This window comes from Convolutriloba macropyga, chromosome 13 (genome assembly GCF_964194025.1).
Source record: "Convolutriloba macropyga chromosome 13, txConMacr16.3, whole genome shotgun sequence".
NCBI classification, from domain to species: Eukaryota; Metazoa; Xenacoelomorpha; order Acoela; family Convolutidae; genus Convolutriloba; species Convolutriloba macropyga.
Genome location: NC_134480.1, coordinates 36,925,053 through 36,940,359, shown reverse-complemented (window position 1 = coordinate 36,940,359; position 15,307 = coordinate 36,925,053). Strand labels below are relative to the sequence as shown.

At 33.7% G+C, this 15,307-nt stretch overlaps 1 protein-coding gene across 1 annotated transcript in view; it reads right to left on the bottom strand.

Moving 5' to 3' along the window:
* Positions 1-15,307, bottom strand: part of LOC142351710 (dynein axonemal heavy chain 3-like) — a 282,726-nt gene that overhangs the window by 249,452 nt on the left and 17,967 nt on the right. The window contains exons 10-17 of the mRNA XM_075403853.1: positions 12,705-12,943; positions 10,131-10,374; positions 7,012-7,142; positions 6,494-6,689; positions 4,055-4,258; positions 3,442-3,633; positions 3,050-3,111; positions 240-444 (exon numbers count right to left, since the gene is read on the bottom strand). Coding sequence (XP_075259968.1) covers positions 240-444; positions 3,050-3,111; positions 3,442-3,633; positions 4,055-4,258; positions 6,494-6,689; positions 7,012-7,142; positions 10,131-10,374; positions 12,705-12,943 — 1,473 coding nt within the window. The remainder of the gene's footprint in view (positions 1-239; positions 445-3,049; positions 3,112-3,441; positions 3,634-4,054; positions 4,259-6,493; positions 6,690-7,011; positions 7,143-10,130; positions 10,375-12,704; positions 12,944-15,307) is intronic.

The following is a 15,307-nucleotide window of genomic DNA, read 5'->3' as shown; positions in this document are numbered from 1 at the left end:
AATTATGACCTTTTCTATGTCCAGAGTTCTGCTCATGGCACATATTAGCCAATTCATGGTAAAATTCAGAATACAATTCCGAACTTAGTATGAACATAATGAAACTCAATTCGGTATTTATCAAATTTATTTTAAAAAAGGATATAAAATATGAAATAGTTTTTCATTTTGTTGGAAAATGAAAACCAAAGAAAAGCTATAATTGTGCGTGGAGCTAATGTTATAGTAGCGTATACTACCTCGTTTATTTCAGTGCAGTCAACTAAGAACAGTCCCATTGGCACTGACACGAATGAACTCAGAGCTCTGTTCCCCATTGCCTTCAGTCCATCTATCTCCTTCACATAGCCAGACAATGTCGGATCTCTTTTGATGAATCTCTGCACCTTCGCATCTGTGTCTTTGGCTAACAGGTACTTGAATCTCTCATACACCTCACGGTACCTGGAATTGACAGATGATGTAAGATTGTGTTCACATCTGAAAACTTGACAGAGAAAATCAGTCGTAGAAAAGGTGACTAATAAGACTTGCAACGGAATAGAATTTCAACTTTTTGAAGCTGAACACTTTTGGACCTCAAAAGACATCTAATTGAACAATTGAACAATAAAAGTCGGATAACGTAAATTTTCGAAAACTTCTAGAGTTTTAAACTTCTACCGATTTCGTTTCGGGGAGAAACTGGTTTTTGAACAGTTACTATGAACTTACTCTTTTTGGTACCTTTGAATAGAACACAGAGTAAGACAGAATTCACGATAAAATGGTTTAAAAAGTTATTTCAACGCCTATCGAAGATCATTATGTTCAGTTGGTCCAAAAATATTTAATAAGATCATTACATGAAACCTAAGCCTCCGAGGTCATTTTATCAACTCCGATTGCGAAGAATTTACAGGACTATGATAGTTATACAGGACCGCCAAAAGCGAAGGAAACATTTTGCGGAAAAATTTTTTGTTGAAGCTTGAAAACTGAAAACAGCGTTTTTCGTAGTGTAGTTACTGAACGTCTGTCTATAAAAAAACGTTCTTAACATAAGGAATTTCAAAAAATCAAAATTGAATCTTGCGGTAGTAGAATTATCACGTAGAACTAATGTATTTCAAATATGACACCAAATTTCGACAAATTAGCAAACCAAGAAAATCATTCAGTTGTTTTAAATTTCAGAGTTTCAATGGGGAAAACTTTCAAAAAATGAGCTTTGGTAGCAAATGAAAAGAAAAACTGATTAATCAAAGTGCAAAATTCTATAAATAAGAAATTATCACTGATGTATTGTTTTTTCGTCCGATTTACAAAATTATGTCACAAAGTATCTCGTCAGCTGAAGTACTGTTGGTGATTTCAACTTAAATGAAAAAGTGTCCAAAAATTATGGCTAAAGCAAACGAGATGATAAGCTCACGTATATGTGTTTTAAAATTCGGTAAAACAACGTAATTCTTGCTTGACGATGACCAAATTAAAGAACCTCATTCAAAAACTGATTGTCCCATCATTTTCCGCGAGTCATATTAGAACAAAAACAGCGTTTTACCACAAAAGCAAATTGATTTTAGGAGCTCCTATTCAACGCAAGATGATCATATTTTTTCACAGATCTGTGCGTTCCAGATTACTCAACACCGACTGCAGATAGTGAAAAACACTGAGTCAGACCGGATTGTACTCTACAGGAGTGTCCCTCAAAGGACCGCCTCGGACTTTTTCTTTTCAGTATCTCGGTAAACGATTTGAATTAGCATATCAATAATTAATGCAACGTTATTTAATACCCAAATTTTACTTTATGTTACGCTTCCACTGCATATCTTGACCAATGCATATCCTGAACAAAACAAACAAAGTTCCCGCTGAAAGATGAGCCTGCTATTTTATTAAAAAACACTTAATCTAAACGCATCAAAAACAGACTTTAATGGTTTTTTCAGAATGTCCAACATTTCTTTCAACGGCTAACGCTCTTTTAATATTGGTGGTAAAATATTGGCGATGAAAACTGCAGTGAAAGACTTAGAAGCTTTTTTCGACAAAACTCCAAACAAACAAGAGGAATGGAAAAATGTTTCACTCTTGCACGAACTTGGAACGAGCTGTTGATGTCAAAAATGAGTCAATTTTGCAATCAAAAGCTCTTTCGCAGTTCATACAAGAGTTATACTTGCGAATGCAGAATGTAATAGTTCTCAGTCATTTCCACTATAGTGCTGTCTTGTTGAGCGGATTAAAACTTCCTCTTCTGATTTCACTCGAGAAACAGTTAAACTGGGCATTAAAATCATGCTTCAACAGAAAATGGTTCATCTCATTGCTCAAAGTTCCAGTATCAAAAACTTCCACTCGCAAGCTTTTACAGGGCTAAGAAGTTCTTAGAATTTCTAATTTCTCAAGTATTTCTAATTTCTCAAGACCTTTTCTATCTGTTTTTGATTCCATAAAGCTCTGGCTCTTATTGTTAGCAAAAACGAGACAGCGGCTGGTGAAACGTCTAACAAATTTGAATTGGGAATGAACATTAACTGAAAATTTTTGCATCTGTTCACTCTTTTAATGAGATGAATCTATCCTCAGCTTGCAACAGACCGAATGTCAACTGTTATTGTCTGATGTGTGAATTGACTACGGCTAATTGAAATAACTATGAAGCTTTATCAATGGGCTACTGGTTAGTATTTTGATAAGTGGGTAATTACAATATCATAGATTACTTCAATTATCGATATATTTTATATTTTCCGTTTTTTATTGGCCCAATATTACTGCCAAAAGTTTTCTTTTTATTGGCCTACAAAATCAGCCCATATGAGGAAATTTTCTTGGCAAATAAAAACTTTAAACACAGTTCTTTTTATGAAATCAGATGACTACAAAAATTGAAAACGATGGCGAAATATGTCGTCTTAAGTCTTTACTCGATATATTTCGCCGTTTCACTTGACTCCAAAATCAATCTCATATCAAAAGATTTTTAGGATTTCTTATACAATTTTTTTAATAAAATCAAAACAAAGCAAAAACACAAGCAGATTTCTCTACGTACTTGATAGGTCCCGGTTGATTTAGTTTCACAATCTCTCCAATTCTCTCTTTAGCGATCACGACCTGAAATACAAATATCAAATTTCAACGAACACACCATGCCACGTAACTTGACGATATTAAGTATGAAGGTGAAACAGATGTCTTTTGGTTTCATTTAACTCCATATTTCAACTTCCATCTTCATCCTGCTTTCAAAAATAGGGATCCGATTATAGCCCGCCAGCTTAGTGGGCATATAACATACATCCCCCACCCCCAATTACCATAATTAGAAAATAATGGAGGGGCTATAATTTCATTCGGGGTTTATAATGCGGTTGGGTTCATGTGTAGGGTAAATGGGGGTCTATAAAGGGTTGGAAGTTATAATTAATAGAAACTTATACTTACAGCGTCCTCTTCGACGTTTACAGTGGGCAGGAATCTCTGAGGTTGTCCCTCCACAGGGTAGAACAGACTGTGCTCAACTCTGATCAGTCCTTCTGTTGCCAGAATCATGTGATCCAACAGAGTACAGACAGTCTCTATTGTCTCGTCAAAAGTAGGGTTGAACTTTGTACCCTCGTGTTCCTCGTCTGGGATCTAAACATGTTACATTGTAAGACTATTCAATGATTTTTCAACGTTCAACTTAATTAAAGATTCCTTGCAGGGGTGAGTTAACGCCATTTAGTAAGAAAAAAGCTTTTTGGTTTCAGAAGATCCGAACTGGGGAATATATATATATATATATATATATATATATATATATATATATATATATATATATATATATATATATATATATATATATATACGCTTGAAATATCTGACATATAAAGACAAACAGATCTATCAGCCTCAAAACACACGTTCAGATTTTTCAAAACAAAACAAAAATAAAGGGTCAATCAAATTAGGCTTTCGAAACAATTATGACTTTGTTTGAGTAAAGCTGAGTAGTTGGTTCAGTTGCACAGAACAGAAAACACAAAAATCTATGTGTCAAAATCACGTGACTAACCATCGAAATTAGAAGAGGAGGGTGCAAGTTCTTGTATCGCATGTTACTACTCTCGTACTCTCCATCGTACACGTTGCCATCACTGAATCCCTCCAAGAGGTCAAGCAGGTCTTCGATGGTCTTGAAGATGACAGACCTCAGTTGAGAGGAGAGGAGGGAGGCCACTGAGCAGAAAAAGTGCTCCATCTGGCGAGATCTCTGCTCCTGAAGAGATACAAGTTTGCAAACAATTCCCTCAAACAGACGAGTAACTATCCAACGAAAAATCAAACTCTTGGAATTGTCATTTATAATCTGCTTCAGATTTTTTGTTACTTTTTGGAACAATTACATAAATATAAAAGCCTCGAAGCGACAGGGAAAGTGTTATTGATATCATATTGGCTGCTTACAATCCTAAGAAGTTGGATTATTATGAGTGCTGTCTTTCTAACTTCGACCTTTTGATGCCAATCAGTGATTAAATTTGAGTAGGAATTTTAATCACGCCGGACTAGCAGAATTTTGTTATATATTTTGTAAAAAAAATTATTTTTTTTTACTCTGACAGTGTGTATTTACATCAATATTTGCGATTACAGATCTGCCAAATTAAATGTGGGTTTTGTTGTCTTATCAGATAGTCTCATAATTGGAGGTCGACCTGAAAAGTGATAAGTTTGCGAAAAAAGGGTCTTTGTATGAGAACGCATTCAATGTTTTCAGCTAATAGCTTACAGTTTTTATGGCTTTGACACTATGTTTCATTGGAGTTTTGGTTTAACCTGTTGTTTTGTTGGTAGTCTTTTTTTTAGTCTCATTAATTACTCCCAAAAATTACTGTTTATTGAAAGAGTTATTAGTTAATAAATAAAGGACGTCAGTTGATACTTATGGCTTTCACTTCTGAAAAAAAACTATTGAAATTTTCATTTCTGCCCACATCAGTCGTTCCTATTGTCGACTTCTAACTGAGCCACGTTAATGACAGATCCCAATAGCTTGATAACCAAGTAAAATTGATAAGCTTTAGTGATTTCAATTTTTATCTTGTGTTTCTTTGACATTGATAATAAAAGTGATTCAAAACTTTTGAAAGCTGAAAATTCCGTAATTATTGGACTTATGTTATCAATTAAAAAAACAGGTTTAAATCTCAATAATAAGCTGTCCACACTAAGATGAGAGATTTAAAAATGATCAGTATTTTCAGTTTATACAAAAGGCTTTTTACTGACAGGCCATTCTGCTAACGTCTTCAAAGAGTAGTTATTGTTAATCTTTTTGTATTTTTGTTTTTGTTTAATTTGGTGATAACTGTAATTAGAAAACAGTGTTCAGTGCTATCTAATATTAAAGTTTATAAAAATGACTACGGTTGCAATAGATTGATATGCGTTCTAATAAATAATTTTTAAAAACATTTTCAGCTGAGATAAAAGTCAGCCTCAAAAAAAGCAAACCATTAAAATCTTTTGCTGAAAACCTCGTCTGCCTCGATGTATGTGACACTCATCTGACAAGTCGAATGAAATCAAAGAGTCACTGTTTTCGGCGACATCAAACACTAAGCAGCTAAACTTATGTGCGTCAGGTCAATTGTTACTGCATTCCATATGAGGATCTTTGGTATATCGTAGGAATACTTTTTGGATCTTGCATGAAATACCTCGATCAGTGATAAAGACGTTTGCACGTTTTATAAGAAATCAAAATGAGAATGCTATTTTTCGTCGTATTGTAGTTTTGTCTGCTTAATGACTGGTCCCATCTGCTTAATAGCGAAACATTATTGAATCTTTTTAGCGGTTTACCTTTAATCTAACAGTTTTTCTGAATTCGATAGTTCCCGTTATTGAAAATAAGTGACTTTTTGAACTTTACAGTAAATTTCGGTCTTCGTGTTTTCTCAATAAAAACAATTGACCGAATTTTTCTAGTGTTTTTTCAGATAATTTCTAATTTCTTTGTTTACTTTCGCGCATGTAAGCACATTTGCTTTGTTACCAATGAAAGGCTGCTCTTGGCTTTAAAGTGTTAGGATTCAGGCTATTGGTCAATTTAATTTTTTGGTTTGTACTGCATAGAATTATAAATCAGAATCTTATATTATAACGTTTGGCAAAATTAGGTGCCCATTTAATAAAATTGTTTTTTTTTCTGCTTCAAAAATTAGATTAGCTGAATTGTTCTGACTATACGAATGTTTCGCCGAATTTTTTTTTTACTGTGCTGGTATACACGTCTGTTCAGATTCGAGAATGCAGCAATTATTCTCGAGACTCCATTAAACTGAATTTGTTCAAAATTTTCCCAAGTCTACTTCATTTGCTGACAATTAGGCCAAAAAGCCAAGAATGTGGATGAGCGAGGTCAAACGCACATTACGGAGCCTTCTTGTTGCCTGTAGTCTCATATGGCCAGCAATTTTATATGACCATCAACCTGGGGTAAGCCCACCTTATCGCTGGACATCCACTTTTCGACCTCGTCTCTCATGTTGGAAATGAGTTCTGACACTTTTGGGAGCCAGTCTCTTTGGAGAATGCGTCTGGCGTGGATTATAGACTGTTCCACTTCAGTCTTCAACACTGTTATCTTCAGAGGCATGTGTTCCGCCAGACCAGCCACGTCTATCAACCTCAGCCCTGAGAACCTGAAACACAATCTGAGGGTTTAACATTGGGAACAAGAATGGCTAGAACAAAAAGCTCACCAGATCGAGGACCTTGTTCAGCGTTACTGATGACCAAGCCCACCGCGACCGAAATGAACTATGACATCGGCTCGTTCGATCTGGTTGGAGCCATCAGCTCATCGCTCGAATACACGTATGATCAGATTTTCAAGATTTTCACGTATCTTCAAGATACCCTGTCTTTCCCGAAAGACGCAGACTTCTCTGTATAGGCAAACATGCCTTAACAGAAGTCATTTTTACCATGTGATATGATTGAATCACGCTCTCAAGTACTAACTTTGTCTCCCATAGGTCCAGGATAACTCTGGCTACTGGGTGGGTGATGTACAATTCCTTTTCCATCCACAGTTTAGTCCTCCTAACACTGTTATGCCAGGGGAAGTAGAATCTACCGGCACTCTCATCATCCTACGCAGAGAACCATGATCAACCACAAAAAATGTCTAGGAAATTTTTGAGGAGAAACGAAAAGTCGAATAAAACCTAACAAGATTCTCAATAAGAGAGCGTCAAAATATTTTTTAAAAAAAATAGGAACTTTTTAACAAGTTAATCTAATTTATAATCGTGGGCTAAATTTTACCATTCATATAAATGGTTTACAAATACTATTTGTTCCGACACCACTTGTGGGGGAGGAACTATATACTCAATGGTTTTTTTGTTCAGACAATTTTGGGCAATCGATATATTCATCGTAGAGAAATGTGAGTATCATTAAAAAGCTCATCCAGCGTAAAATCCGAAACAAAAAGGACTTTTCTAATTTTGATTTTTTCGAGGAGTTATTGAGGTCTAAAGTTTTGTGTGAACACGTGATACTTAGCATGATTCTGTTAACTTTCAGGGGAATTTTCTTTCAAATTAAGATTTTTTTCTATTAGAATATTAATTACATTTTACGCTGCGAAAACAAACATTTTTGTGTTCCTAATAACCGAAAGGCAATTAAACTAGTTATTGTCTTATAGGGAACTTTATTATCAAAAAACCGAATTCTATTTGAGAGCTGTTTTTTTAAACCTTTTCATATTTTTTTCGAGTCACTTACAGACCAGCTACTTTCATATCGAAGTTCCGATAAGGACAAACCCCATTTACAGTCAAATGATGCCCAATGAACAAATAAATCGTTTCGAAGGAATCGCTGAAATTTTTTGGCTTCGAATTCAGAAAAAAAAACATATGATTTGAATGGCTTTGGCACTTTCTTCTCGCACCGTTCCAATGAAATTTTTGTTTTTGCCTGTATTTGTTGTGTTTTTCTTAGTCATAAGACTAATTGAGATGACTTTTTGATGATTTATGAATGACAGATATCACTGCTTTCAAACTGAGGCAGAATTTAGCGTATATATTGAATTCTATTGAAAACCATTGATTTATTGGCTTTGATACCACGTGCTCTCTCAAAAACTTCTTGATTTTTTTATATTTGTTCATATTAGTTGTTTTTAAATCATTTTGTTACAATAAAAACAATCCCATTGTGCTGAAAACAATAACTGAAAATCAGAAAAAGTGTCATTGAAGAGTTCATTTTTAATGGCTTTGACACTTTTCTCTCTCAATTTTTTTTTGAATTAGCTGTTTTTGCCCGTTTTTTTCTTTATGTAGACCTATTTTTTTCCGAAACGCTGAGAATTCTCATAAGCTTTAATTTGAGGATTAAATCAACTTGTTCAATGCAGTAAGTGTATAGCTAAAGGTCTTAAAGTTTCTGACAGGTACTCAATTTTTCTAAACTTTCAGTTTTTGTTGTTCTTTTTGTCAATTTGTAGCCTATTCTCATGATTGAAAGATCCCATCCGCCTCCTTGGAACTCAAATTTTAATGTGTTTATTGATATTATATCGTATCTGATAATTTGTGTGTTGGGCAATATGCGTTTTCATAATTATTTTGTGAGCGGTCCTTATTTGTGTTTCTTTTTGTTTTTTTAGCCAATTCCCGTAATAATATATCCCAAAGACTTTCAATTGAGGCCCAGGTGAACATATTTAACTTTTCGGTATAATTTTAACGCATTTAGTATAAAAATCAATTGAAAATAAACATAATCAGATAAAAGCTAATGATTTTAATTACCAAAATGATTTGTGTTTTCTCAGTTTGTTTGTAATTTTTTTAATATTCTGCACCTTTGCTCGATTCTGCTCGATTTTAGTTATTCTGCACCTTTTATTTATTCTGCACCTTTGCTCGATTTTAGTTATTCTGCACCCGATTCTATGGCTCAGTCTAACCAAAGACAGGTCCTCCTGGTTTCCTAATGACATTATAGTAAATTTATTTATAAATTTTTTGTTAAAAAATATTGGTTTTTAGGACGTTTGAAGTTATTTGGTTAAAAATTGTTGATTTGATTCTGAGTTTCTCCTCCTTATTTCATCCTTTTGTCGACTTGTTACCTAGTCCCAATAAAGAAAATAAAGAAAAGTCCCATCTGACGTTATTACTAGTTTCTTTTAAATTTAGATTGAGTTTTTGCCGTAAAAAATGTTTTATGTTTTTCCTTGTTTTGTTGTTTGTTTTTTGTCTCGTACTCTTATTAATCGTAGATCTCGTGCACGCTCTAATGAGGCATGGCAATGTGTAATTCAATTAGTAGTTTGGGTTTGTAAAGATTTCTTTAAACTCGAACATCTATTTTTGATTATCTCTTCATTTGGTTGACAATTAATTCAAAAATGTAGATGAGCTCGGGTCGGAACGTCATGTGCAAACGCAGATTAACGATCCTTCTTGTTGAAATCGAAACTTAAAGGTTCCGTGATCTATCTTATGTAGAAATGACTTTATTTATTATTTATTAGCTGTGGAATAACTTTAAACTGTGCAATTGTTTGAAGTTTGTCGAAGATTTAATTGATCTTATTTCAATGGGAAGTTTATTCCATTGTTGTATGTTTTTTCTCTGGGGTTCATCTTTGCATAGTTTGTGTGAGAGCGTCTTTTATCAAATACTTATCAATATACTTCATGATCAATCATGGAAATTTTGTCCACCATGATATCGCTAAAGTATATAAAGCTTCGGCGAAAGAGGCGGGATCTTTCGCGTCCTCAAAAATTTTTATCAAATATTATGTCACTGTGTTCCATGTACAAAACTACTCATATTCTTTTTATTAAAATTTTATTTAAAATCAAGAATTAGTTGAAAGACAACCAGTAGGTTGAAAACATAACGAAATGGTTAAATAAAGCTAAAGCACGGGATACTCGATAACACAATGTTAAGTTTGAAATTTGTTTGAGTATCCCTTTCTTTAACTTCATTTAACCAGCTAACCGTCTAAATTTAAAACCAGTTGATACTTGCTATATTTTCAAACCGGACGTTGATTTAAATATGGCTTACATCTCGAAAAAAGTTGAGTCATTGTTTCTCACCTCTTCCAGAATATGAACACCAAGTCTATTCTGCTCGTCATAATCCAACAATACGTAGTCTATGATGCTTCTCTTCACACTTGTCAGATATTCTCTGTTCATCTCGTACGTGAACTCCTTCAGCTTGTCTGGAAACTGTAGACAGAGTCTTTTGGGCACAAATCTGTACATGGCCACAACCCACGAGTCCTCAATCGGGGCTATGGCTGAATCTTCTATTGTGCTCTGCACCAGATGGTAGTACCTACAGTAAGATACTTAAAAATAATTCCTAAATAAACATAAAAGAAAAATTGCTGCGGTGAATTTCTGCAAAAAAATGTAGTGAATTTTGTCAATTATTTTTTCTTTGAAATCACAGAAACTTTTTAAGAAACTTTTCACTGAAATTACAGCAATCTTGTTTAAAAAAATTATTGAATTGGCGGCAATGCCTACATTTTTACAGGTGAATAGCAATCAAAACTCAACCTGAGTTTATTAAAAAAAAACACTTAATCTTTTTTGTACATCAAGTTTGATCAGCAGTCATTTTAGATTAATCGCTCTGAAAATTATACAATTATTGGGCAAATATGTAGAAATAAAGTCGAAACAAAATAAGCGAAGAAAGCCATGTGATAATACGAAAAAAGAGGATTGGTAAAGTGTGCTCACGCAATGTCCCATATGAAAACAGAACTTGTTTATCACAGGTGCCTATATTAAGTCTGTATTCAACATAGTTGTGCTCCTGCATAATAGAATGTCTGGCCATTGAAGGTCTATCTATAATAATAATTGTCGTATGATCTTTCTTCTGAAAACAATTAGAAAGAAGTGTTGTATCAATTTTCCGGCCCTCAAGTTTGACCAATGATACATTATCACAAGACCTAGAAAAATTTAATGAGATAACGATAAAAAAAATAGTTCAAAATGATTTTTTAATTCCGTTTCGCTATGTTGATACATGGGCTTTAGATAAGCTGAGCGGAACTGGGTTACATTTATTCAAAAGCTAGGCTATTTTGAAACTTTATTATAAAAAGTTTGTTTTATAAAATTTGATGAACGCTAAATAAGCCGAAGAAAAATAGGCCGACATAAAAGCAAGCCGAAAGTTATGTAATAGTTATGTAATCTATCAGAAATAATACAGTGTTAGCCGTTACAATCAATACTGCGCGTAGTATTATAGTACATAATGTACTCCAATGCACCAAAGAAACAAAAACACGTCAATTTTCAGACATCTAGAGGGCACGGGCCTCAGCGGACCGCTGTCCATGGCCATGCCTCTCATCCGCTGTTGGATGTAATCTGGAAACCGCAGGCCGGTTATCGCGGCGAAAAATCAATTCACCAGCAACAAAAGCATATTCAAAAAACCAGTACATATAAGAATTCTACCATTTCGGATGAACTTAAAAAAATGACTCAAAATTGAATGACGGCCAGGGGACAAAATTTCTTTAAAGACTGCTCAAAACACAGTTCTAAGGCATTATCAAAAACACAATGGTATATTTTGAGCAAAGCGACTGCTGATTACAATTTCACACTAGTCAAGGCGTCATCTGAAATAAATGGAAAATAACGATCTGATTTGAGACAAAAATACAAACTTCCTCAGTTTTGGAAGTCTGTTATAAACTGTTTTATACATTTAGCTAACAAAAATTATAGAGAAGTGTACCAAATATAGTCGGTCTGGGATATTGTTCCTAGCACCCAAAAATATTCGGAGGGATTGAATCAGAAAATATAATAAAAGAACGAGTGAAACGGCTGGTTTTAGTTAATAATTATGCGCCATGATTGGTTTTTTACAGTCGGAAAAAATAGGCATTAACTATTAAATCCTGCAGCAAATCTATTGAATATACAGTTAAAAGTCTAAACACTTACTCTAGGTTTTCACTGCGCATTTCACGAAAATCTCTTTATAATAAAACTGTTTCGCCAATGGCTTTCAGATTACAATGGTCCAGCATTGGACAAGACAGAAATAACGCCAGGGTTTAATCTTCTATTTCTACTTTTCGACATCCAAACTTTAAAATGTATTACAAAACAAAAATTTAAATATTATAATTTAATTTAAAAAATATTGACCTAGTTTTATCAAAAATTGAAAATTATGGTGACCTCTCCGTTTAGGTCTTAGCTTTCTTTACGTATAAGTAAGACATAAACTATCCAAATAGTCTTTTGACATGTAAGCATTTTTAAAAAAAACGTTATCAATTTTTTTACGCCTCGATCTCCTTAATCCAAACCTGAATGACCTTGAGATTGTTAACTTTAGATATCTGAATTAGATAGATCTCGATACATTTTCAATTGTGGTGTCTTTTTAGAACCGCAGTTCAAATCAAAATCCGATCAAACGGATTTACATGGGAAAATTTTCTTTCAATCTTCTTTCTTTTTTTTGACTTACATTGTCGCTCAACGAAACTCAGTTTCTCTACCACTATCGCACAATGGTAACTTTCCTGCCATCATTTTGAATTTATTTTCACCTCTTCGCTGATTTTGTAAACCAGAATTTAAAAGTGAACAAATACGTAGAAGTGTCCATGAAATAACCTTTCTTCGTGTTCAGAATGAGGCACTGAAACCTTCGGAATGCCCTCTGTCTTCACATCTGCACTGGGGAACTCAATAGCCAGACAAGCCAAAGTGAACTCATCATACTCCCGGTGGATTCCAGGCTTGGCCCTCCTCTGGATTGTGACCAATTGGACACTGTCAGTACCTGCGAATGTCACTTCTCGTTTGTCCGATTCCTGGGTTCTGTAGATCTTCAGTTTCTTCTGATTCGTTGCCTATAGACCAATTAATATAATTAATATAATAGTAAAAATGCGGACTTCAGATGTTTAAAAGTTTCTCCGCAAGTACCTCATTATTTTGGATTAATTGAGGATTAAATAACAGATTCAATTGAGGCCGCAGAGTGAAAACATTTATAACAAGGCGGCTCGTTAATGTGCGTTCGCACATGATGTTCCGACCCGAGCTCATCTACATTTTTGACTAAATTGTCAACCAAATCAAGAGATAACAAAAATAGATGTTTGAGTTTAAAACAATCGTTACACAACCTATCTACTAATTGAATTACTAATGCCATGCTTCATTACAGCACCAACGTGATCTGACATTGAAGAGACTAAGAGAAAAAAAATAGCACCAACAAAATTTTCAAGGCAAAAACTGAATATCTAAATTTAAAAGCACCTAGTAACAACGTCAAAATGCAGTCAGATAAAACTTTAACTACACAAGTTTACCTTTTCCTAACTATACAGCAGATGAAAAGTTTTCTTAACGAGACTAGGTAACAAGCCGACAAAAAGAACGAACAGTGAGGCGAAACTTTTTTTACACCAAAAAATTTCAAAAATCTTAAAAAACATTGGTTTTTAAATAAAAAATCCTTGATAAATTACTAAAAAGCCACTACAAAACCAAAAGCACCTGTCTTTGGTCAGACTATGCCATAGAAACAAACTAAAGAGAAAATCAAAAAATTACGAACTGTTTGCGAAAACACAAACTTTTGCTACCATTAAAATCAATAGCTATCATCTGAGTATTATGTATTTTTAAATCAATTGTTATTTCTAATATTTCAGTTGAAGGATTTATACTGAAAGATAAAATAAGTTTACTTGGGCCACATTTGAAAACCATTGGGATCTGTTATTACGCGATTGTTCTGAAAGAAGAAAAAAAGAAACACAAAAATTGGACAAAACAACAGTGGCACATAATATCAATAAATATGTTCTTTCTTGAAATACACGAAATTCGATGGGACCTCTCATTGTTGAATAGAAGTTACAATTTGACGAAAAGAACAACAAAAACTAAAACGTTTGAAAAACATTTCAAAATGTTGACCAAAAATTTTAATACTATTCGCTATAAACTGAATGCTTCGGGTAACATCATTCATTCAGTCCTCAATTACAAGCCTATGAGACCTGTGAGCAATTTACGGCTACCTAAAGAACAAAAACAGCGAATTTAGGAAAAAAATTGAGCGATAAGTGTCGAAGGCATTAAAAAATGAACTTTTCACTAAACACTCTTCTACTTTAAATTAATTTTCCAAGAGAAATGGACAACTTTTTTTAATCAATATAATTTCAAAATATCAACAAATATGAACAAATACATTAGAAGCACGAAATTTTCGGGAACACTCGAATTATCAACGCCATTAAATTCATTAGCATTCAACGGAAGCCAGTAAAAATAATAAATGATGCCTCGATGGGACAATAAATTTGTTTGCCAATCGTATTTCATCAATAAGACCTTACAACAAGTTAATGACTATGAAAACAACAACAGAGAGAGGCAAAAACCACAAATTCAGTAGAAAAGTGCCAGAAGAAAATGTCGAAGCAGTTCAAATCATAAGCTCTTCTCTGAAAACTTTATCTATGATCCGTTGAACTTTTTCCCTAAACCAATAGGTACTATCAGCAGTAAGATGATGTGATAAGATTTCAAAAGGATCCAAAAATAAAATAAAGTACCCGAAAAAAAATGAAATCTCGTGGCATTGAAGTTTTAAAACTAATAGGTAGAAGATAAAACCGCTAACCAGATTAATTTTGGCCGCAGTAGAACGGAAAGGGACTCTGTTAGAACCAACATTGACCAAGAGTTCACGAAAAAAATTCAGGATTGGTTAATGTTCGAAACAAATTTCGAAAAATTATTTTTAAATCCTTAACAGCCAGTAAAGCCAATCTTTCAACGGAGCTCAATAACTATGCTCAGATATAACCCCTAAAGAGGAAAACGATGTTTGTCATGCATAGATAGTTAAAAAGACATCACAATAAATCTTATGACTGAAAACAATTACAAAAACAGGCAAAAACTAAAATTCAGTAGAAAAGTGCGAAAGAAAGTTTCGAAGACAATTAAACCATTAGCTATTCTCTGAAAACTTTCTCTGTGATCCACTGAACGTCCTCTCTACGCCAATTGGATTACAGTAATCTTTGCATAATATGTATAATGTTTGGATAATGTGATAAAGAGTTCAAAAGTAACCAATAATAAAAAAATTTCCAAAAAAATTTAAAAAAAAACTGAAATCTTGTGTCATTGAAGTCATATAACCAATAGTTAGAAGATAAAACAGCTAAACAGAATAATTTTAGTTG